The sequence below is a fragment of the Gymnoscopelus microlampas genome, assembly GCF_963454915.1.
Source record: "Gymnoscopelus microlampas genome assembly, chromosome: 15".
Lineage (NCBI taxonomy): Eukaryota > Metazoa > Chordata > Actinopteri > Myctophiformes > Myctophidae > Gymnoscopelus > Gymnoscopelus microlampas.
The window spans coordinates 48,248,850-48,275,471 of NC_139952.1; the positions used below are offsets into that span (position 1 = coordinate 48,248,850).

Consider the following 26,622-nt stretch of genomic DNA (forward strand, 5'->3'; position numbering starts at 1 on the left):
ATTGTTTTTAAAATCTTAAACAATTTGGAATTCTGGTAGCATCACAAACTAGAGGATTATGGGATTATCTTGAATATGCACACTACGAGATTTTAAAACAATAACCATAGCCGTGGGACTAGGGGTGCTGGGTGGGCTGACACCTCCCTCACGTCCCCACCTAGGGGGTTGAAAATGAATGAATATTGATGGGTTGGTTCTAAACCTTGCCCTGCAGCATTTTATTAAGAGATGTTCAAAGTTTATCTATAGATTATAAATAACTGTGTGTGCAGTTTGTGAATGAAGTCGTACAAATCACTATGTGGTGTTCAGTGGTGAAGCTGAACTATAGAGACTGACTGCTTGTGTGCATGTGCTATCTATGTAACAAACTATGTAAACTATGTATAGACTGCTGTGTCTATCAACTGTTATTGTACGGTATCGTTTGTAAAATGTTACTGTAGCTATTATTAATAATATTATCATTTTGTTCTTTTGTTCTGTTTTTGGGGTGCTCTACCTACACGTTTAGCCGTGTTACTCATTCCACGAATGCACGATCTTTGGAAGTTATTCCTGGTTGTAAAGGTGACTAATGAACGATAAAAATGATATCAAATAGAATACCAATCGGTATTATTGAAGGGAGAAATAATCAAACGAAAATAATCGACCAAAGTTGCGTTTCCGAACTTTTTGTGGGCAGTTACTATTTTGTTTTTACAATATATTTATTTTAGTAATTATCCTCTTTACAGTAGAGCAGTGGTTCTCAATGTGGGGTGTTCGTACCCCCAGGGGTCCTTTAGGGGGTTACAGAGGATCCAACGCAAAATGAGGAATAGTTTTACTACTTTTACCCTATTTTATACTTGGGATATTCCAAAATAGCTCACAACATATCACATTATGGCCTATTTTGAGCTTGTAGATCTTTAATTTTTGAAGCATTTTGGTGAAAAATTTGGAATAATTTTACAAAAAAATGAACAATGATCAAACACAATTATTCTCTTATGGGGGGTCCCTGGCAGAATATATTTTCAGATGGGGATCTGCAGCCAAATAAATATACATTTTTCTTCATCTCCACAGAGAGAGGTGGGTGACAGAGCAGGCGTCCATGTGTTCAGTGTGTGAGGAAGTTCTGACGGATCCAGTCTCTACCAGCTGTGGACACTGGTTCTGCAGACAGTGCATCACCTCATACTGGGACCAGTCTGCTCCAACAGGACACTATGGCTGTCCCCAGTGTGGAAAGAGGTTCAGAACCACACCTGGACTGAAGACACCCAGACAAACCACACCTGGACAAAGTAAGACTGGACAGAATTTGCACTAATTAAAATAAATAATGCTAAATTGCAGAAATCATAGTCAGACTAAATGTTCAAATTAGTGTCTGTATCAATATCTAAGTGCAAATAATGAAGCTAAACAACTATCAACTCTGGACAAAAAAAACTGATCTTGTGTTATCACTTTTGGCTGTTTTTCTTCTTCTCATATCAGATGTCAGTCTGCAGGATGATTTGAACGATTATAAGATCAGTTTGAACAGTCTTGATGATGTTAGAGACCACATGACAGAAGAGTCTGGAACCTCCCTCACCAGCACCTACACAGAGCTCTACATCACAGAGGGAGAGAGTGAAGGGGTTAATAGCCAACATGAGGTGATACAGCTTGAGACAGCTTCCAAGATGAAGACCTTCCATGACACACCAATCAACTGCTGTGACATCTTTAAACCCCTCCCTGGCAGTGAGACACCCATCAGAAGAGTTCTGACCAAGGGCATCGCTGGCATTGGAAAAACATTCTCTGTGCGTAAGTTCACTCTGGACTGGGCAAGGGGTTTGGATAATCAAGATATAAATCTCCTGGTTCCTTTTTCATTCCGGGAGCTGAATTTGGTCAGAGATGAGCAGTACAGTCTTCTCACACTGATCCATGATTTCCACCCAACATTAAAGAAGGTCACAGCAGAGCAGCTCGCTGTCTGGAAAGTTGCCTTCATCTTTGATGGTCTAGATGAAAGCAGGTTTCCATTGTACTTCCAAAACAATGACATTGTTTCTGATCTGGTCACAGTGACATCATCAGTGGACGTACTGTTGACAAATCTAATCAACGGGAATCTGCTCCCCTCAGCTCTCCTCTGGATAACCACCAGACCTGCAGCAGCCAATCAGATCCCTCCTACATGTGTTGACATGGTGACAGAAGTGCGAGGGTTCACAGACCCCCAGAAGGAGAAGTACTTTAGGAACAGATTCAGTGATGAGAAACAGACCAGCACAGTCATCTCACACTTGAAGACATCAAGGACCCTCCACATCATGTGTCACATCCCACTCTTCTGTTGGATCATTGCTACCATTCTGCTGGACATGTTGAGGACACACACGATAGGACAGCTGCCCAAGACCCTGACTGAGATGTGCTGCCGCTTCCTGTTGGTTCAGACAAAGAGGAAAAAGAAGAAGTATGATGAGACACATGAGGTGAATCAACAGCAGCTCATGGAGTCTGACAGGGAAGTTCTTCTGAAGTTGGGCAGGCTGGCATTTGAACATCTGGAGAAAGGTAGAATCCTGTTCTACCAAGAAGACCTGGAAGAGTGTGGTCTTGATGTGAAAGATGCCTCACTGTACTCAGGAGTGTGCACAGAGATCTTCAAAAGAGAGGGTGTGCTCTTCCAGAAAACGGTCTACAGCTTTGTTCATCTGAGCATCCAGGAGTTTCTGGCTGCAGTCTACCTGTTCCATTGTTTCACACAGAAGAACATGAAGGTACTGAAGACATTCCTGGACGATAATAAATACAAGAGTGACCGCTCCCTCTCTGACTTCCTGAAAGCCGCTATGAAAAAAGCCCTGAAGAGTAAAAATGGCCACCTGGACCTACTTGTTCGGTTTCTTCATGGCCTCTCTCTGGAGTCCAACCAGAGTCTGTTAGGAGGCCTACTGGGTCAGACAGAGAACAGTTCAGAGAGCATCCAGAAAGCCATCAAGAACCTAAGGAGAATGACCACTCATGATGCCTCTCCTGACAGATGTATCAATATCTTCCACTGTTTGATGGAGATGAATGACCACTCAGTACATGAGGAGATCCAGCAGTACCTGAAGTCAAAGGACGGATCAAAGAAGAAACTGTCTGGGAGCCAGTGTTCAGCTCTGGCCGTCATGCTGCTGATGTCTGAGGAGGTTCTGGAAGAGTTTGACCTGGACAAATACAACACATCAGAGGGGGGGCGAAGGAGACTGATCCCAGCTGTGAGGAACTGCAGAAAGGCTCGGTTAGTAGTCAAGTGAATAGAAACTTCCTAGAGTCAATCTGACATTAGAGTTAACACTATAATTAGAAATGTAGGTTGACATAAATGTTCCAATAAAACTGTGTGTGTCTCAAATAGTGACTAGTGGTCACTAAAGGCCAGTCCACAATAAAGCAGGGTAAAAACAAAACTAAGAGTCTAAAAGCCCTGCTGGTTACCCCCACCAGACCAGTGGTTTGAACCAACTGACATTGCCATCCTCTCAGTAGTGGAACTTAAAATAAAAGGAACAAGATAATTATTATTTTCAATGGGCCTCATTCACACAGCTCTTCACATTTCTGCTATAATCTTTAGTGTAGGTTTGCTTGTAAATAAAGAGCCACGTCTGATTCATGAAAGGCTGTGTAAAGCCTTGCTTTGTGCGCGACTCAGGTGTATCAGATGATGAAAACCGAAATACCCAACATTAAACCAGCTTCACCGTGGTGAAAGCACTCTGTAGTCCAAGTTCAAAGGTGTCACTTGTCAAAAAGGAAAGATCTACAAGCTTACAATACTTTGCATCGTTGGTAGCATGAAGGTGCACCTGTGGAATGTGGAAACATTTCCTGGCAATATGTTTTAACATATGATGTTTTGGTTCCAAAGTGTTGGACCTGACGTCTGAATAAAATTGCCATTACCAATGCTGCAGTACAGCTGAATATCCATGGATAACTTATAAACAACATATGTTTGTCCAAGCTCCAGATTCAATCATTTTATTGCAACTGCCACAGTTCACCAGTTGAGCTTCTTTACTCTGTTAAAGGGACATACAACCATAAACCATTATTATATTTTAATTGTTTTTGAATGCTGGTCTCTGCTAGCTTGTTTGTAAAGCTTTTACACATGTTTGGCAGTAAATATGCCATGTATTTGCTCATTCTCGCTTTATTTATTTCACACCTTCAACTGCTGGTTGAAATCTTTGATATCAAAATTGCTATATTCCTCTGTACAGTCTTTCTGTGACTTCTAGTTCCACACTTTTCTTGGGTTGCTTTTCTGAGCCAAAATAGAATATTTGCGGTGTCTGCTGTGGTAGACAACCAATGCAAAACTATATTAAAGAAAAGTATATAATATATGAAAACAGACCATACTATATGAGACCATACTATATGAGATCGAAGCTTGGTTACTCAGATTACTTACATTACATTAATTTCCATCTGTTGTTTTCTTCCCTGTTCTCTGATCATACTTAAACCGTGTATGTCTGGATAGCTAGATACAGTAGGATATATCTTGGTTAACTTCCATGACAGTGAACTAGGTGTAATTTGTTTTGATAGTCTCTTATTCAACTGTATTTACAGACTTGTTGGCTGTAACCTCAGACAGACAGAGGTTGAAGTTGTGGCTTCAGCTCTCAGCTCTAATCCTTCTCATTTGAGAGAATTGGACCTCAGCAAAAACAACCTGGATTCAGGACTACTGGATCTACTCTCTGCTGGACTGAAGAGTCTGCACTGTAGACTGGAAATTCTAAGGTAAGATTACCTGATTTATTTTGATTAGGGGTGTGTCTCTGCACAGATATTCTGTTAACCTACTAAACGGGGCTGCCCCTACTAATCATTTTCTAAATAATATTTGGCTATTGTATTTAATACATTTTTAATTGAGATATATACGTGTTTTCCCATATTGCTGTCATGTCTTAATAAAATGATGCTTTTAACAAGCAAAATAAGCAGGGGCCGGTCACCTAGGGCTCGGGCACCCACAGGAGACATCGAGCACCCACTGGGAATGCGCTGGTCGGACAGATCTACAAGCTCACAATGCGTCGCTGACGCAACGCATTGTGAGCTTGTAGATCTACTATTCTCGCCGCACGACGCCGTCGTACGACAGCATATACATTTGGCTGTAACACGTGCAGTGTCGGGTTACTATAGTAACGTGACTGAACACTGTTTTTACGGGTCCCAAGCTAGGTCGGGTATTACACCTCAGAGGCAAATCTTGCACTTTTTACAATTATTTGAAAACTTTAGTTACTAGTTACTCTTTTTCGAATTCAGTCATTGTACCCAGTAAAAGGGATACACTTGTTGAATGCCCTACCAACTGAATTACAAAAACAAACTGATCTCAAAATATTTAATGAAAAGGTTAAATACTGGTTGAAATCAAACCAAAGCTGCGAACACTAATGTTAGGCACGTTTTAAAACATGCCTCACTGTTTTCTCAGGGCACAACGCATGCAGTAACATTTTCATAGACCTGATTGCTTATTTCTCTCTCAAAATTTGGAAACCCATTTTCAACTCTCACTCTCACAGCGGCGGAAAAAGATCAGATCTACAAGCAGACAGCTTGTCACGCAGCAACTGTTTTGTGCTTGTAGATCAGATATTTTGCGCAGGATTGGACACATGTGTGAAGCATACCGATGTGTTCGCTACAGATCGCGCTGTTTTATAATGCTGCGCCAACAGATCTGATCTACAAGCATAGGGCTCGTCAGGCAGCGACTGTTTTATGTTTGTAGATCAGATATTTAGCGCAGGAGTAGAGCAGGAATGAGCACATTTGTGGAACATAGCGATGTGTTCACTTGTTGCGCTGACAGGGAGGTGGAGAGGAGACGCTTTTGTCAGCATTACAAGTTAGCCTATTTTATAATGTTTCTGCCTGCCTACAACAACATATGTGAGCTCACTGACTGAGCAGAGTGCAATTGCAATGTTAGCTATTTAAAAGACAATGGAACCCCCACTGTGTGGGGGAGAAGGTGTCAGCTCGTCTGGAGCACAGAGGGGACACAGTGACCAATAGAATAGCTGGAAAAACGGTCTTTTTGACCTCCAAATCAGGCAGTGTATGGGATGGTGAAACCCGAGTCATATAAGTGTTAAACAGTGAGCTTGGTTACTCAGATTACTTATATTACATTAACTTTTCATCTGTTGTTTACTTCCCTGTTCTCTGATCATACTTAAACTGGTTATGTCTGTATAACTAGATACAGTAGAAGATCTCTTAGTTAACTTCCATGACAGTGAACTAGGTATAATTTGTTTTGATAGTCTCTTATTTAATCTGTATTTACAGACTTGTTGGCTGTAACCTCAGACAGACAGAGGTTGAAGTTGTGGCTTCAGCTCTCAGCTCTAATCCTTCACATTTGAGAGAATTGGACCTCAGCGAAAACAACCTGGACTCAGGACTACTGGATCTGCTCTTAGCTGGATTGAAGAGCGTGCACTGTAGACTGGAAATCCTAAGGTAAGATACATTCACCCGATTTATGTTGTACTGTATTATGTGAATATATATTATGAATGTTGTGGTGAGAATGTATTAATAAGAATGATAACATGGGAACCCAAGCCTACCTCCATGTCCTGCCATGCTGAGATACAAAATTACACTATCGTTGTTGGATGTATTTTGTCAGATCTTCATCATCTTCTAGTTTTGATTATTTATATTGATATTAATGGGTGCAAGTGTCCATTTCAGTAATAGGTATTTCACTAGATGATCACCTTAAAAAAGTTGTGCATTTTATTTTGAAGGATCAGTCTGAAACGGAAGCCTATTTGTGTCAAACTAATCACAGTCTCAGCCGTAAATCCCCTCTGGCTATGGGATCGTTCGATCGAAGTTTTGTAGCATGTAGCTCACGCAGAGACACGGAGGGGGGCAGTGTGAAGCCTGTTCATGTAACTACATTTCTTATTTCTAAACTAAAATGTTTTCAGATACATATTTTAGTGTACTCTTTAAGTTTAAAATGACTAATACACTGTCTGGATGTCATCTTGAATGAGATTCAAAATGGCGTAGCGCTGTATAATTTAAATCAGGTGTGTTTGGAGGAACATGCAGCTATAGGGTTCACACAGGTGAATGAAATCCAGGATTCATATGTATGCAAAAGTTCTTGCTTATGTCAGGAAGTAATTCAAATTGGCCTTTTAGGGACTTTTGACATAAGAATACACTCAGGTCATTTGCCAAGTTTAAAGTACTCTATAAGATCAGAGCACTACGTCACGCCGGACTTCGCATGACGTGTCTGTCCCTTTTATACAGCCGGTCTTTTTTCAACGAAAAAGACTGGCTGTATAAGGGGAAACTATGCAGTACAGAAACAGGGACATCACGCTACAAACGTCATGTGAGTCAAAAAAAGACCGGCTGTATAAAGGGAAACGTTGCAAAGCCTCATGTAGGCCAGACCCTGGGTCTGGCAACAATAAATGCATATTTTGATTTTGTGCATTTAATTTGTGCCCATATATGGAGATATCTGTACCTGTCCGTACTTGTCCCTTTTGTGCCCATATATGGGGATCCCTAATGTCATTAGTATAGTATGATATATATTGAGTGTTTGATGGTAGTAACGGCCTTGTATGTGTGTGTGAAATGAACTTCAGAATCTTTATAAAAATCTGTCTTTGTTTTCTTTCTTATTTCATTGTTGTATTGTTGTATTTTCTTTCTTTCTTTCTTTCTTTCTTTCTTTCTTTCTTTCTTTCTTTCTTTCTTTCTTTCTTTCTTTCTTTCTTTCTTTCTTTCTTTCTTTCTTTCTTTTTTCCTTTCCACCTTTCCAAAACCCTGACAGTCCATCAAGGAATAATGTATATTGTAACGTGTTTTATTTATTCTTTCTTTTTCATTTTTTCTCATCTGGTGTTTCATTCTTCATTCAGACTGACTCACTGCTGCTTGACAGAGAGATGCTGTGAAGTTCTGTCCTCAGCTGTAAACTCTCATCCCTCCCTAAGAGAGTTGGACCTGAGGTTCAGCATAGTGAATGATTCAGTAGGCCTACTGGAGAACTGCATGTGAGTAGACTTGGACTGTGTCCATGTTGGATAGTAGAGTGAATGTACAGTGTTTGAATGTGCAGTGTTTCCCTCATGTGTCTTTAGTCCCTCATGAATATTTAGTTAATACTTTAACCAACAAACAAATAAGGTTATATAAAAGTGTAAGTGTGTATATATACACATATACATATACACACACACACACACACACACACACACACACACACACACACACACACACACACACACACACACACACACACACACACACACACACACACACACACACACACACACACACACACACACACACACACACACACACATATAGTACATACACATATAGTACATACACAGATCCTTCTAAAAAAAAAAATAATAATAATTTGTGCACTCAATACAGGTCAGTTGTCTGGTCAGTTAAGCACAGTAATACCATAGTCAGTACACCAGTTACTAGTAGTGTTGACAGAGTGGCAGATGCCAAGTCCTGCCTAAAATCTCCTGGTAGATGCTGTGTTGACTCCAGTGTGAAGTGTGTGTGTGTGTATGTATATATATATATATATATATATATATATATATATATATATATATATATATATATATATATATATATATATATATATACTGTACAGGGTTGGGAAGTAACGGATTACATGTAACGCCGTTACGTAATCAGAGTAAAACAAAAACGTAACGGTAACGTCTTAGAGAACATTTTAAAATGTGTAATCTGGATTACAGTAACGGGGGTGTTGTAACGGGGGTTACAGGAGGATTACATTCTCCCCTTCCCCTCATCAATTTTTACAAACAAGTTATAAATTATTATAACACCAAACAACCACCCGCAAGATCGCACACTCCACACAGACTGCAATGGATTCCTGAAGATGGCCAGGGTGCACAGCGCGCACCTCTGTCAATACGTTTAATGGTAGATGCCAGTTCTCTGGTTGAGATTCAATATCAAGTGCAACGCTGCACATAACCAGTGGTAGGTTTGATTTCAAGCCTATATTCCAGCTTAAAATGCGCGGAAGCCAAGCAACGCTTTTGACAGAGAGAGGGGGGAGAGAAAGACTGCATGAGAGAGCGCGCGGGCGTGAGAGAAAGAGAGAGGGAGAGAGAGAGAGCGAGAGGGAGAGAGAGAGCGAGATAGAGAGAGAAAACGTTGGATCAACAGCAATACAAATTAATAACTGCAAATAGATTCAAAGTTTAGGCTATCAATATCATACAAAAGTAGAGTGAAGCTGTGATCTCACCGTTCTGGTGGACAATAAATATAATCCTTTTGCAAACAATATCCATGTTCTCTTCGTGTGTTAACAATGATCCAAGTGGGAAGTTTATTTCAGCAGATAGAATGTGACAGTCCCACATCGTTTGAGCCGTTTTTGGTGCGCAGCTCCTCTTTATAGTCAGGGGATATTAAAAAAGTCTTAATAAATTCCTTACCAAAAAAAATCTTCACCAATGCGTTTGCAAAGGTGTCTAGTAACACATCTCACAAAGACTGAAATTCAGTATCCCTAGGATAATTTTTGACAGCTCCTTAAAGTTGGGGTACCCACCATAACCTTGGTTAAAAAAGAAATCTAAAAAAAAAATCAAAATTTAATTCTGTTTTAAGTAGCATGTGAGGTGTCAAACTAGGGTGTTTTTATGATTCTGAATCCATTGCAATCATTTGTTTTGCACCAAAACCACTCCTTGGGCTAAAAACGGCTAAATCTCAATGAGCTTTTTACACAAAAAGTATACATGGCTATGGCCAATTAACTGGCCAATTAACTATTGGCCAATTAACTATTAAGTTAATTGCCTTCACCTGTTGCGCCGCTGCGCACAACAGGGTAGATCTCCGCCAGGCCGCCTGATTATGGATCCCACCAACGCTCCAGGATTTAGACCCGCCTTACCTGTCTGATTGGCTCCCTGGCAGGCATAGTTTTAGGTTAGGGTTAGGGTTAGGGTTAGGTTTAGGCATAGTCTTACTGAGGTTAGGGTTAGGGTTAGGTTTAGGCATAGTTTTACTGAGGTTAGGGTTAGGGTTAAGGTTAGGTATAGGCATAGTACCAAAAACGAGAACTGTCAATCACAGCGACTACTGACCAATCACAGCGGGTTTGCCAGGACGCGGCGTGGGATTCATAATAACGCCGCCAGGCCAGGGTGACCTACCCAGGCCCATGAAATTCATAGGCAGTCATAGTAGCCAATTAGAATGAAATCTGCTCAAACTGACTCATACACTGATACAGAACCATATAGGCTAAATATTGTCACTGTTGGTTGGAAAAACTGTTCCTTTAAAAACATACATATATTTTAAAACAATAAAAATAAAAATAAAAGCCAATATACAAGCTATAATTATTAATAATTAAGAAATACTACTATATTTTAAATTGTGAAAAATCAACTAAAGTCATTAATAGTGCAAGTTCAATCACATTTCATTTGAATGAAAATACGTGTGGGGAAAATACATAAAATCTCTAATCTGTGATTCTAATGTGATTAATGTGACCTCTACAGTCAGTGAAGTCCAGGGCTGAATGTGACAAATATTGAGACCAATAGGCTATGACTTTGTACAAATATTGGTAATTTCCCAACAGGCCTACATCATTTTATGAAATAAATGAGTTATATTTCACAGATAGTTACACTTTTTTTTGTACTATATTCAAATTAAATCATCCTTAACCTTCAAGTTAAATTCATTATTTCCGTGGAATCATCGTTTTATTTGATGGCCTTCTTGCCCTGGCATTTGGCCTTTGTGCCCTCAGATAATTGACAACACCAAAGGCCAAGTGGCCTTGCCCCTAAAATGATAACATTCCAGGCCTGCTTTCAATGGTAAACATGTTTTATCTAATTAAATAGAGTTTTGCTTAAAAGTAATCCAAAAGTAACAGAAAGTAACTAGTAGTTACTTTTTAAATGGAGTAATCGGGATTACGTTACTGACTACATTTTTTAGCAAGTAACTTGTAACGGCAGGGGATTCCTTTTTAAAAGTAACCCTCCCAACCCTGTATGGGGGTGTGTGTGTGTATATATATCTGCATAGTAAACTTGCATTAAGAACAAGATATATCTGCATAGTAAACTTGCATTAAGAACAAGATATATCTGCATAGTAAACTTGCTTTAAGAACAAGATATATCTGCATAGTAAACTTGCTTTAAGAACAAGATATATCTGCATAGTAAACTTGCATTAAGAACAAGATATATCTGCATAGTAAACTTGCATTAAGAACAAGATATATCTGCATAGTAAACTTACATTAAGAACAAGATATATCTGCATAGTAAACTTGCATTAAGAAGGGATAAAGGAGAGTGGAGTGCTAGGGGTTAAGGTGGAGTCTGAGGAGGTGATGAGATCCAAACTGGGCAGCAGTGAGTATGTCTGGATGGGCTGCAGGGCCAAGATAATGATAGGAGAAACACTGTAGTGTCAGGTAGTGGAGACGTTGTGTTAGACAGTTAGACATTGATGCATTGTTGTTCTATTTCCTACAGAGTGAAACATGGAGGAGAAGATTGGCTTAATCCTCAAGTCATTACTCAACTCAGTACAAAATGTGAGTATCTGTCTGTCTGTGTCAATATCACACATTAACATTTTTGACACTGTTTTACAGTGGTCTAAAGTGACTCCTTAAGTACACTTTTAAGGATTTTTGACTTTACCGAAGTAGTTCCCAATTTCAATACTTTTACTTCTACTCCATTATATCTCAGAGGCAAATATTGTACTTTTACTTTGCAGATTGAGATTATTATTACAACGCATGCATGAACCACTTCAGCCCTATATATATTTCGGCCATTTGAAAATAATAATGAGTACTTTTACTTTTGTTAATTTAAGTGTATTTTGATGCTAACACTTTTGTACTTTTACCTTACTCAAGTCCATTTTTATTACCAGACTTTTACTTGCAACAGAGTATTTCTACACTGCAGTATTGATACTTTTACTTAGTAAAAAATGTGAGTATTTTTTCCACCACTGCTGTTTTATAGTCGGTTGGCCCAGATACTGTCCTGAAAACTCTTCAGTAGAGCTTCTAGGGAATTCAGGAGGTTTCTCTGCTCTTGGCCCGGTCCTTAACCCATTAAGGCCTGGAAAGCCTATACGTTGTTATACCTTTAAAACTGGGAAAGAATCTGTGTCATTTTGAATAAAACATTTACGTTTTTCAGAAAACTAAGGTCATGTGGGTTGACAGAAACAATGGATCTCATTCACTAACCTGGTCATAAATAAGGTGTATATCCTGGTCATAAATAAGGTGTATATCCTGGTCATAAATAAGGTGTATATCCTGGTCATAAATAAGGTGTATATCCTGGTCATAAATAAGGTGTATATCCTGGTCATAAATAAGGTGTATATCCTGGTCATAAATAGCATATATATATTGGGATAAGTCAATTCTGACGTGTGATTCATGAAAGAGGGTTCAGAGCTGTGATTTGTGAGTATCACAGGTGTATCTCATTTTTGTTCTAAAGTCACTAGTGTGCTCCCGTGTAGATCCTTTGTATTGTTCCACGCCCCATTTAACACCATAAAAGGCAACCAGAAATAACCCACGTGAAGAAAAAAAAACAGATCTGCCAAATCACAACGCATCAAGTCACATCACATTGACAACTTGTACATCTGTTCTGTCTGGAAGTGAGTCCCTCGATCGCACGATGGATCAGCTGAACATTAATAAAGTAATGCTCTCATAATGAGAATAAGAAGTTATAAAGTTTAACCCCACCACCAAATAATAGGTTAATAAAAAGTGGAAAGGATATTATAGAAGCCTTTTCTATTAAATAATGCTCACGTTTTACTGAGGTAACATTTTGACGTTGGAATCCAGGAACGCAAAGATCTGATAGATTATGGATCAGATCACACTTTATTGATTACTGAGGATAAACCTGTCCTTAGGATTAACAACATATCCTGTCCTACGTCAGAATGGTGAATGGATATTATGGACACAGATTTCATCCATACTGCATCCTCATCAGATGATAAGACATAAGTGTGATGTGATGTGGTCAATATTATAAATTAATAGCGTGACATAGTTGTTGGCATGAAAGTCCAATATGTGAAACTGTGGCCACATTTGCAGGAACGGAAAACATGCAAAGGGACCTAATAATTCAGCTCTAAATGTGTCAACTGAAAATAAATACTCGTTGAATTTGCATCATGTCTACCAAGCAATAGATCTTTGACATATTTTTTTATGTATTGACAAATCTTGGGCATATAAAAACATTATTTGATGTTTGGCACTATTGTCATTGATTTTTCATGAAGAATTAGGCACTATAATAACATATATGAAAGGTTTGAGACATATAAGTCTGTTCCTGAGCAGACGTGAGTTTGAGTGTCCGCCCAAATTCACGGTAAAAAAAAAGATGAATGAATACTGAACGTGAGAAGTCACGTATATGCAAGTACAAAATATGTGAGGACTTGAGCTTAGTGAATGAGACCCAATGCCTCACAACTCCTCACAACACCACGAATTGTGACACATTGTCTACTTGTAGATTCACAACGAGTCACATTGAGACAGGTTGTAAGCTTGTAGATCAGCTGTATTTCAAACATAAAAAAGAGCCAATCTACGAACTCACAATACATTGCATCATGACCAGGGTTTCCGCAAGGCACGTTTTGGGCCGGCCAGCTTGACCGACAGGATTATATTTTACCGGCCAAAGAATGAAGTGGGCTAGTAATATCTATCTACTCTATCATGCAGAGGTGTCGCTTTCCAAAAGATAACTCAATAAAGTGGGCGTTATGAACAGCTTGCGTGAATACGTCACACAGTATAAACACATTAATATATGTTTTGGGCCCTACATCTCATTCAACCTTAATATGCAAAACCTACAGCTTTTGTTTTGTTAATGTTAATTATGTCATCATGAATGATGGTACAAGGAAGGTTCATTACTTGCCTGCAATGTATGTGTGTCACCAACTTTCACCACTTTATCCATTGCAGACAGACAGACATAAAATAGTCTAATAACAGCATTTTCCCAATCGGCCACGGTGGCCTGTGATCTTTATAATTAACGGCCAATTAAATATTACATTTAATAGGTAAATACCGGCTAACGGAAACCCTGATCATGACGCGTGGTAAATACATCTACAAGCTTGCAAAGCCTCGCATTATGATGCGCTATGAGTTTTGGCTATATTTCAAAAACAGCCGATCTACAAGCTCACACCATGTTTCAATGTGACAGGTAGTGAGTTATTTCAAACATCAACCAGTAGAAGATCACGCTCATCCAAAGTCATTTAAAAAGCCAGATGCAGAGCAGAACTCTGCACTGGAATAATTATGATCCATAAGTTAAATGGTTTATTACCATCATGAATGTGATGTTTAAAGCCTGCTGGATCTTCCTCAGACCTCAATATATCAAACATAACAAAGATAGCCGATCTACAAGCTCACAAGGATCACATTGTGACACGTTGTGAGCTTGTATAGTTTGGCTTTGTTTAAAACTCAAAAGTAGAAGATCTACAAACTCATGAGTTACATTGTGACAGGTATTTGAAACATGAACTCACAATATGTTTAACGTGTGATGAACTTTTATATGGACTTTTACTTTTTTAAACAGTGGATCTACAAGCTCACAACTCGTCACATTGTGACAGGTTGTGAGATTGTAGATTATCAATAATTGATATAAATAAAAATAACGATCTACAAGCTCAAAATGGGTAACATTGTGACGGGTTCTGAATTTGTATTTCGGCTATATTTGAAAAATACCACAAGCACTCAACGTGTCACATTATAACACGTTGTGAGCTTGAAGATGATTTATAGTTACAAAATAACGAATCTACAAGCTCACAACACCTCATATTGTGTACTTTTTAATTAATTAATTGATTAAATTGCCGATATGCAATCGTTGTGAGCTTGTAGATCGTCTATTTTTCTAATACAAAACTATCCGATCTTTCAATTTACAACGAGTTGCATTGTGACAGGTTGTGAGCTTGCAGATTGGGTTGTGGTAAAATAAAATACAAATCCGATCTACAAGCTCACAATGCCTTGCATCATGACAGTCTGTGAGCTTGTAGATCGGCTTGTAGATGTAAATACTGCAGTACAGAAAAACATTTAAAAAATAGAATGTACATAATAAATAGGAGATCTACAAGCTCACAACGCCTTGCATCGTGACACGTTGTGAGCCTGTAAATCAGCTTGTATTTCCTCCATACTTCAAAAATCACTAAAATAGCCGATCTACAAGTTATCAACGCTTCACACCATGGTTTGAAGTGCTGCTAACTTATAGATGCTGAATGTTTTCTATGTAACACAGTGGTTTACAAACTGGGACCCAGGGGGGTCCCCAAATTATTGTGGGGGGTCCCCAGATGATTATCTTAATGTGTAACATTGTTTTCTCACTCAACAGTAAACAAACCAACATACAGTATAAGTGTATACAGGGTATCTGTACATTTATAATGTTACAATTTAACGACCTTTAAGACCTTTTTAATACAAAATTGGCAAAATTGGCAAATATTACGCAAAAAAGAGGCAAATATTGAAAATAGCCGATCTACAAAATAGCCGATCTATAAGTGGTAGATCGGCTATAAATATACTATAAAATATATCTACCAGCTCACACCGCCTTGTAGATCGGCTATTTTCACAATATTTATATGTGGAACCGAGTCAAACTAAATGTAATGCCTCAACTCCTACAACTACCCCACCCTCCCCAGTTCAAATATGATTATTTTGAGGGGTCCCCAGTTCAAATATGATTATTTTGAGGGGTCCCTAGCAGTGGTGTCATGGAGGCCACACGGAGTAGGGCGGCGTGTGGCCAGTAATTTTTTTCAGTATCCTGTCTGCACGCAACAATGCCTCAGCCACTTATTTTTAACTCTATGCCACCGTCGAAGAAGAGAAAGATACTCGTTCAAAGCAAACTTTTAGTTTCAGCTCTATAATTCATGGCATTCCTTGAATTTGTATTAGTTTAAAAAGACAAAAACTAAGCTAAAAAACATTTCCTATACAAACATGTTTCCTAATTTAAGGTCAAATGCGCGTACTGTGCGCGTGTGCATGTGACGTCATTAAAGTACCGTCCTGCCAGTAAAAAAATCACCATGTATGGTCCCCAGTTCAAATATGATTATTTTGGGGGGTCCCGCGTTCAAATATGATTATTTTTGAGGGGTCCCCAGTTCAAACATGATTATTTTTGAGGGGTCCCCAGTTCAAACATGATTATTTTTGAGGCGTCCCCAGTTCAAATATGTTTATTTTGGGGGGTCCTCAGTTCAAATATGATTATTTTTGAGGGTTCCCCAGTTCAAATATGATTATTTTGGGGGGTCGCAGCCATTAAAGTTTAGGAACCTTTGATGTAACAGATGTTTGTATTTTCAGAGGTGTAAAGTAACTAAGTACATTATTTTACTCAAGCCTACTGTTCTTAAATAACATTTTGAGGTATTTTTTACTTTACTGGAGTATTTCCTATTTTCAGTACTTTTATTTCTACTCCACTACATTTCAAAGGCATATTGTACTTTTACTCCACTACAATTATTTGAAAATTGTAGTTACTAGTTACTTGGAGGATTTTGATTATTCTTACAAAACATACATTAACTACATTAACAGCCCTACAGTGGTGACCTGTTCATATTTGCCTCGCAGTTTCTGAAAGGTACCTATCATTACCCAACATATCCTGAGGTTGTGAAAGGTTGGGGGTGTGGCTATCCTTGGGGGCGTGTTTTCAATTTTTCATTGCTGTAATACAGTAGGTGGACAGTGGGTGGCAGAAGAGAGCTAAAATGTTTAAAGAGGAAAGCAAATGTCTAGACTTGCCTGCTCATCTGCCATCTCTGTGTCACAAAAGTAATCTGTGGGATAATAATAATAATAAGGGTAATAATAATAATAATAATAATAATAATAAAAAATCTAGATTATTTAATTGTTCAATTATTTTAAGTAACTAAAAAGTAATATGTAATATTAATATATTGCAGAATGTCCCGTTTTTTACCACAATATAAAAATACTCTGTTACAAGTAAAAGGCCTGTGTTAAAAATATTACTGAGTAAAACTAGGCTACAAAGCCAATACAAAGGATTGGCATCAAACTATGTGCTTAGTTCGTATTATTACTATTTGAAAATATCCAATCTACAAGTTCACACGTTGTGAGCTTGTAGATTGCTATTATCTCTCTCTCTCTCTCTTTCTCTCAAAAGTATTGGTATCAAAACGTAGGCTACTTAAATTAAAAAGTAAAAGTTTTCAAACACTTTCAAGCATCGCATGCGTTTGTATATATACTACTAGTACGTGCTGTTCTTCAATACAGATCAGATAGCCTGAGTAAATTGTAACTAAAGTTTTCAAACGCTCACTGTGCATCGCATGCGTATGTATATATAGTATAAGTACAATATGCTCTCTGATACAGATCAGATAGCCTAGTGGTTATAGATAATGTTACATGATTGGACGGCCCGGGTTCGAATCCCATGTGATGAACTTGTCAAACCGCTCTTTTTTGAAAGCTAGAAACTTGAACTGTGAAGGTACAGGGTAAAGTATTTCTCTACAAAAGTAGCAGATCTACAAGCTGTTCTTTCTTGTTTGAACTGAATTAAAAATGTCCTGTCCTTAATAAATAAAATGTAAAATGCTGGAAGTAGAAGTTAAATGGTGGATATGATACAGTATGGGGGGGGGGGGTATTGTATGTTTTACTCCACTATAATTATTGGAAAACTTTAGTTAGTAGCCAACTTTGTAGATGTTGGTTATTATCACAAAACACACTTCAGTCCTATATACATTTCGGCCATTTGATAAATAAATATGTTTTATTATGAGTATTATTATAGTCAATATTACTATAATATGTATTAGTTAAATACGTTTGTAGGCCCCTACTTTGTGTTTTTTTGCAGGGCTTTGGAATAGCAGCGCTGGCGTTGCATATAAGACAAACGCACTTGGAATGGGGGGAAAAAAGTCTTCCTCCCATTCTGTATGGAAGTGGTAGGTTTTCGGGTTATATTTTGCCATGCACATTTTTTGTAACTTTGTAATAGTCCCCCCAGGAATCCGCGATTCCGTGATCGCGGAAATTATCGCGGATTTGAAGACCATCCGTGGATTTCAAAGCCGTCCGCGGATTACAAGACAGAGTGCAGAAAACATGAAAAATCTCGGTAAAACACCGCCGTATGGAGAAGTATTCTCTCTCTGTCTCAGGGCAGTGCGAGCTTCTGCTAAACTCCCCCCTCCTCCCCCTCCTCTCACACACACAGACACGTAGAGAGAGAGAAAGAGAGAGGGAGAGAAAGTGAGAGTGCTGCTCTTAACTACAGCCTAACTTCAAAGCAAGTTAACGATGGCTCGTTCACCCCAATTTGACCACTATGCAATCAACACTGAACAGCACTAATTAATGGCAGCTGTGATTCTTGTGTCTGTCCGTGCAGCCAGATATCAAGTAATTCCCTGTAGAGCAGGGGTCTTCAACGTTTTCAGGCCAAGGACCCCCTATTTGAGAGAGAGATGAAGCAGGGACCCCCTCTACATTGTATAAAATTGTGTTTCAGATAAACCTTTGCTGCTCTTTTTCCCCTCTACACACCTATAACTCCAAAAATAGCTGCTCTACAAGCTTGTAGATCTGCTATTTTGTCTATTTTATCAACGACACCCAATCAGTCTGGGCTACACTGTAAAATCCCCAGTCTTATATATAGGCAATACTACAGTAGCCTATGCTGAAAATTGCCCATCTGCAAACATTATTGGGGAAAGGGAAGGGCTTTCTTTGAGGGGGGAGGGGGGTGTTCTATCAATGTATTTGTTCAGATGCAAATCCAGCCCGGCCGATTTTGAGATTTGAAGTAGGCCTACATTTTCATGTGCATGCAACAGCACATGTTTATACAGGTACATGGGTGACTAAATAAAATAATATAACTACACTGGACAACATACTGCATACCACTGGAATGGACCAGTAGTCTACTGGAAGCGGAGGCTCTCTCTCTCTCTCTCTCTCTCTCTCTCTCTCTCTCTCTCTCTCTCTCTCTCTCTCTCTCTCTCTCTCTCTCTCTCTCTCTCTCTCTCTCTCTCTCAGCATCACAACTCCGGTAAAACACCGTTGTATGGAATGGAGAAGTATATCTAATCCGTTGCGTCTCTCGTCTAAGGCATTGGTTCTCAAAGTGGGGTCCGGGGACCCCCAGGGGTCCCCCGCTAAATGATAGATTAGGCACCAAATGGACCCTTATGGGTCTGTAACTCTGAGAGTGTACAAATGGAACCAAATGGACCCGTCAGGGTCCATTTGGTTCCATTTGTACACTCTCAGAGTTAAATTGACATAGATTTTACAATATTAATTGCGGTCCAAGTGATAGAAATGCCATTATATGGGGGTCTGTAGCCCTAATGCATGTCAAACTGGGGGGTCCTTGAAATTAAAATGGTTGAGAATCACTGCCAGAGCTGTAAAACATCTTCTCTTATGGGGGTCCCTGGTAGATCTTTTTAAATGGGGGTCCGCGGGCTAATAAGTGTCAATTTGGGGGTCCTTGACATGAAAAAGTTTGAGAACCACTGGAGTAGAGAGAGCGGCTGCATTCCTCCCCGCACCCCTTCCCCCTCACACAGCACTTTTCAACTGAAGCGAGAAAGGAATAGCTTTCCTTTGTTGTTTTCAGTGTGCCGTGAAGGGAGCTGACCGGCCCTTCTTGATGTCAACCTAAAAAATCTCCCTTTTAAGAACATTTTATCAACGACACCCTATCAGTCTGGGCTACAAATATAGTAACGTGTTGCGACCAGGGTTGTCAGATTTTGCGAGAGAAATAAGCAATCAGGTCTATGAAAACAAGCCCAAGCAATCAACACGCTCAAAAGACGTGGCCAGTAAGGCCACTTGAGCACTATATACTTAATAAACCTACAGTGTTCTCTCAACAAATAAAAAGCAGCCCGCAATTACCAATATATATTTACAAGCAACTTTATAGGAAAACAGGTCGCTTATAATAAGGATACATGGCAACACTGGTTGCGTTATTGTGTCATTTCATTCAGTGATTATTGTTGTCACAGAACAACTTTGGTGACTTTTAGACCTTCACATGTAGGCTACAGTCAGCGGTTAGAGGGGGATGGGGGTAGTCATCCCAATATAACAATGATCCAGGCGGTCTGAGGTGTGAATATAGGTCCGCCTGCTTGTGGTGGCTTGTGTGTCACAGATGCGATGCCCACTGTTTGACAACATTAGTTGCTTGTTACTTTGTAGATTTTGATTATTATTACAAAACATACATTAACCACTTCAGCCTTATATAAACGTTGGCTATTTAAAAATAGCAGAACTAAGCTCACAAGCTTGTAGATCTGCTATTTTCATGTGAAACGGGACATTCTGCATAACGAGTACTTATACTTTTTAATTTAAGTACGTTTTGATACCAATACTTTTGAGAGCAAGAGAGAGAGAGAGAGAGAGATAATAGCAATCTACAAGCTCACAATAACGTGTGAGCTTGTAGATTGGATATTTTCAAATAGATGTAGGCTAAAGTGGTTTAGCTGCTGGGGACCCCTGGAACACGCCCAAGGACCCCCCCTAGTGATGCGTGGGACAACATGTCTCTGTCTGTCTGTCTCTCTGTGTCTCTCTCTCTCTCTCTCTCTCTCTCTCTACTCCACTACATCTCAGAGGCAAATATTGTACTTTTACTCCACTACAATTATTTGAAAACTTTAGTTACTAGTTACTTTTCAGATATAAACTATGATATAATGAAACATACATTAACCACTTTAGCCCTATTTTATACATAGGCTATTTGAAAATAGCCGATCTACAAGCTCACAACGCGTCTCATCGCGACGCGTTGTGAGCTTGTAGATTGGCTATTTTCAAATATTTAGTACTTTTACTTTAAGTACATTTTGATGCCAATACTTTTGTACTTTTACTCAAGTACATTTTTAATTTTGGATTTTTACTTGTAACAGAGTATTTTTATATAGCAGTATTGGTACTTTTACGTAAGTAAAGCATTTGAGTACTTTTTCCACCACTGGTGTACCGTCACTTTAAAAGTGCAATTTATACTTCATCGTACAACGGTGTCACGCACCAAACATAGCCGATCTCCAAGCTCACACTGCGTCTGTTCGCACCACGTTGTGAGCTTGTAGATCTGCCATTTTCGGCAACGATAGACTGAGAAGACGACACGCTCTCAAGCAACACTAGTTATTCATTCACAGGGAGATCCCAAACGGATTATTATCAATTGGATAATTAAAATTGTCAACGGAGACTTGCTACCTTGGGTAGAAGAGGACGACGAGTGAGACTTTTGAGCGTTTCACTAGTTGACGCCATTCTTTCACCACCGCACATGTAAACACAACGACGTAACCACCCAAAGTGTACAAATGGAACCAAATGGAGGCTTACAGCCTTTAATGGACCCGGTTTTCGAGCTCCATCCCTATCCATTATACATACATATATCTATAACGCGCTGGCCAATATACAAACTAATAGACGAGTGCGCTCCGCTGCGCAACTGTATCATATTCACCATTTCCACTTCCAGCATTTTATTGATTAAGGACAGGACATTTTTTTATTCAGTTAATTTGCTGGACTTCAGCTTTAACCACTAGGCTGTCTAATTTGTAGAGGAACATATAGTACGTAGGCCTTCACGGTTCAAGTTTCTAGCTTTTAAAAAAAAGTAGTTCAAGTTCATAGCGTGGGATTCGAACACGGGCCGTCCAATCGCCGAACTTTAGCTTTAACCACTTGGCTATTTGATCTGTGTTGAAGAGTAGGAGGTACTAATACTCTATATACAGACGCATGCGATGCGCAGTCAGTGTTTGAAAACTTTAGTTACAAGTTACTTTGCACATTTTGATTATTATTACAAAACATACATTAACCACAAGTTATTTTACTCAACTACAATTATTTGAAAACGAACTAAGCACAGTTTGATGCCAATACTTTGTAGCCTAGTTATTATTATTATTATAATAATAATAATAATTATTATTATTATTAGCCCAGATTATTTTTACATTAATGAATCAATGTATTTACTTAAATTAATCTATTCATAAATAGACATATACCTTCTATAATGTAGCCTATTATGACATGACGATTTTGACATGTGAAAAGGGACTTTCTGCATAACGAGTACTTTTACTCTTAATTTTTTTAAGTACATTTCAGTACCAAGCGCCACCTCTTGGCTTAACGGCCACACTACACGTTCTGATCATTTCAATGGGAGGCGCTAAGAATCTGTGGGCGTCAACTTTAAAAGGTACCTAAAGGCGCTGATGGAGTCCTATGGCGGCCAATAGGCGGCCGTTTGAAGATCGCGCATGATTGGACTGGTGACCACTGTATATACATTTCGGCCATTTGAAAATAGTCGATCTATAAGCTCACAATGCGTCTCCATGCAACGCATTGTGAGCTTGTAGATCTGCTATTTTCAAATGATTTTTATACAATTTATACATTTGAAAACTTGTGAAATGGGACATTCTGTATAATGAGTACTTTCTACTTTTGGTACTTTAAGTACATTTTAATGGCGATACTTTTGTACTTTTACACAAGTACATTTTGAATTCCGGACTTTTACTTGTAACAGAGTATTTATACATTGCAGTATTGATACTTTTACTTAAGTAAAACATGTGAGTACTTTTCCACATTGATGTCATTTCACATAAACTTAATGTAAACATTTTCTCACAGAAAGTCACTTCTCACCTGGAGGCTTTAAGACATTCTGACTCACATTTTACTGTGTTGTCGTCGGGCAGAAACCTTGTATCTCTGACACGTTGTGAGCTTGTAGATCTGCTTTTTACACTATTTTAATGTTTTTAAAGTGATATTAAGAAAATAAATGAAATGTTTTGGACATACAAGGTTTCCAGCCGACAGCGACGCCGACGATACATTGTGTGTGTGTGTGTGTGTGTGTGTGTGTGTGTGTGTGTGTGTGTGTGTGTGTGTGTGTGTGTGTGTGTGTGTGTGTGTGTGTGTGTGTGTGTGTGTGTGTGTGTGTGTGTGTGTGTGTGTGTGTGTGTGTGTGACAGTCAGTCAGTCAGCAAATGATGTATTTAATGTTTACTGTGTTGTTTTTCTCATCAGATTTCCATCCTCTCACACTGGACACAAACACAGCATACAGAAAACTCTCTCTGTCTGAGAACAACAGAAAGGTGACACGGGGACAGGATCAATCATATCCTGAACATCCTGACAGGTTTGATTACTGGGATCAGGTTCTGTGTACAGAGGGTCTGACTGGACACTGTTACTGGGAGGTAGAGTGGAGTGGAGGGGTTTCTATAGCAGTGACTTACAGAGGGATCAGCAGGAAAGGAGAAGGTGGTGACTGTCTGCTTGGATACAATGACAAGTCCTGGAGTCTGGACTGTAGAGATGGTAGTCGTGGTAACAGTTACACTGTCAGACACAATAGTAAGGACACTGTCCTCCCTGTCAGTCCCTCTGACTCCAACAGAGTAGCAGTGTATCTGGACTGGCCTGCTGGGACTCTGTCCTTTTATAAAGGGTCCTCTGACTCACTGGCACACCTGTACACCTTCCAGAACACATTCTCTGAACCTCTCTATGCTGGGTTCTATGTTTATGGTTCAGTGTGTCTGTGTGAGCAGAGATAGAGTCTCTATGTGAGGATGACATCAGGTCACCATGGTTACTCAACATGTTTGAGTGAGTGCAGGTTGTCATGGTTACCACTGTTGCCAGGACACTTTGAGACTAGCTGAGTCTGACGTCATGGACTCCATATTTGGGCATGATTGACTCGTCATGACATTACGGTGACATCATCATGATGATGTAATAAGCAGCACAGTGACAGTCACACATTAAAGATCCTGTAGATTTTGACTTTTGACCCCTGACCCCCATAAGACAAGATTTGTGTTAAAAATGTTACAAATTATATCAAAAACTAAAACAGCTTAACTAAAATATTAGATTTACAAGCTCACAACGCATCTCATTATGACACATTGTGAGCTTGTAGATCTGCTTTTTTCCAATACCAAAGTAATACATGGATGAAGTGGTTATACTGAGTTTGATGCTATGAATGTATATTTAATAATTTAGCTTAGGACCCCCTGGAACCCCCTCAAGGACCCCGGGGGCCCCTGGACCCTACTTTGAGAACCAGTCATCTCTAAATCAGTTTAAACACGTTAACCTCTGTATAGGCTATACTATATTTGAAAGTAACAGATCTACAAGCTCACAACGTGACGCGTTGCGAGCTTGTAGATTTGCTATTAAAAAAATGTTTTTTTTTTTTTTTTTTTACACAAATATGTTCAAATGGGGGTCCCTGGTCAAATCCATATTAATGTCAAACTCTATGGTATAAAATGAGTCATCACCACAGGGAGCTTTAGATCTTAGATTAGATTAGATAGAAGTGAACAAACCTCCACTCCATACATTTATAAATATGTATCATAAATACTGTCCATCAACACTGATGATGATGATGATGTAAATATCAGTGTCATATTGTGTCTCTTATGATACAAACTCATATTTTATGTGATATTTTATTTTTGATATTTTTACACAACATACAGAGGAAAACTGTATATTTGATCATGTAATTATGACAGTAATACTATTGTTTCTTGTATATATAAACCTTTATACTTTAACCACTTGAACCCCATATACTTTATTGCCTGGGGTCCCCCAGGGTTCTGTAATTGGTCCCCTGCTTCTTCCCCCTCTACACCAAATCTCTTGGGTGAAAATAGCAGATCTACAAGCTATCTACTAGCTAAGATCTACATCACAAAGCGACACATTGTGAGAAGTTTTCATTTTGACAGCAAATTATAGTCATATTTTAGTCATTCTGAAATGTTTTTGTTTTAGTCTAGTTTTAGTCGACTTTTAGTCGCTATGATGGCGTCGTAATGCCTGATTTATACTTGGCTGGTGCGAAAAATAGCCGATCTACAAGCTCACAACGAGCCTGTGACGCGTTGTGAGCTTGTAGATCGGTTATTTCCAGAGTGCATGGACTTGCATGGACAATCACTCTGGATTCAAACATCTACTAAATGTGTTAATGAACTCAAATCAATCATTGTTTATTCATTGATTCATTATTACATCATTGTTTCCTCACTCATTCCATTATTGTGTTTTCATTGAATATGAATGTGATATTATTCTCATTCTTCACATGTTATTGTATGATCATGTGTAGAAGTATGAATAGTTTAATAAATGTATTCTTGACAGTCTGTCGTTGTTCCTGTGTATTGATATTCATAGTGTTGTCATGACAACATGGCCACAGCTATACAATGTATAATAACTACATTGGATCCGTTGGAACAAAGGTTATTATTTTTCCAAACAAAGGCATTCTACCGTTGCGCCTCAGCCTTAAAGGGCCAGTCCGGTGCGTCACAAGTGTAGGATAATAATAGCAGAAGAGAAGAACGCTGGAGCAACACGGACAGTTTAGGCCTTTTATTTAATACGGTGCAGGTAACAGGTAAGTAGACTGACGTTTCGCTCTTTCGACATTCCTCACAGTCATCATGACTCTGAGGAAGGTCGAGAGAGAGAACCTCCACTACATTTCATACATTTATACAACACTATCATTGTGTGTTGTGTTGCATTCATGTTAAAGTGCATTTTCAGACAGTTAACCTCTTAAATCCCCCCAATTTTTATTTTTTACTGAAAATAACAGATATACAAGCTCACAACGCTGCGAGCCGTTGTGAGCTTGTAGATCTGCTATTTTTGGGCTAATGTTCCCCTCAGAATAGGGATGCTAGAGTTCAAGTGTCCAGAATCCATGACTTTTTAATGCTGTTTTTAGGTCAAATGTGTCACCACAATAAGCATGGCTCTGTGTTAAGGACTGTTGTATCTCCATTCTCCTTGAGGTGTTTGGTTTGATATAAAACCATTACTGTGTAAACATTTATCAACAAACTATACTACCAACAATGGTTAAACATTGTCCAACTTGTCAAATATTACAGGCAGCAATTTTGAAAATAGCCGATCTACATGCTCACAACGCCTCGCAACTGTAGATTGGCTATTTTCACTATGGAACCGAGTTAAACTAAATGTAATGCCTCAAATCCTACAATTCCAAGAGCTTATCAGGGTGGGGGGGGTCCCCAGTTCAAAGATGATTATTTTGAGGAGTCCCCAGTACAAAGATGATTATTTTGGGGGGTCCCCAGTTCAAAGAGGATTATTTTGGGGAGTCCCCAGTACAAATAGGTTATTTTGAGGAGTCC

General features: G+C 39.0%; 3 protein-coding genes across 3 annotated transcripts in view; all 3 read left to right on the top strand.

The window, feature by feature from the left end:
- LOC311062402 (uncharacterized protein) overlaps window positions 1-26,622 on the top strand; it is a 700,443-nt gene that overhangs the window by 598,063 nt on the left and 75,758 nt on the right. The gene's annotated exons all lie outside the window — the stretch shown is intronic.
- On the top strand, window positions 1,109-25,596 carry LOC311061234 (protein NLRC3-like; the record flags this gene model as incomplete). The annotated part of the gene is made up of 7 exons (XM_084079788.1): window positions 1,109-1,301; window positions 1,498-3,289; window positions 4,636-4,809; window positions 6,382-6,555; window positions 7,992-8,126; window positions 11,658-11,719; window positions 23,441-25,596. 7 exons carry the CDS (start codon window positions 1,109-1,111, stop codon window positions 23,974-23,976), a joined length of 3,066 nt encoding a protein of 1,021 aa, XP_083935914.1. The 3' UTR covers window positions 23,977-25,596.
- LOC311061235 (glucocorticoid-induced transcript 1 protein-like) overlaps window positions 25,552-26,622 on the top strand; it is a gene marked incomplete at its 5' end in the record, with an annotated part of 35,508 nt that continues 34,437 nt past the window's right edge. Inside the window, one exon of the mRNA XM_084079789.1 lies at window positions 25,552-25,561. Coding sequence (XP_083935915.1) covers window positions 25,552-25,561 — 10 coding nt within the window. The remainder of the gene's footprint in view (window positions 25,562-26,622) is intronic.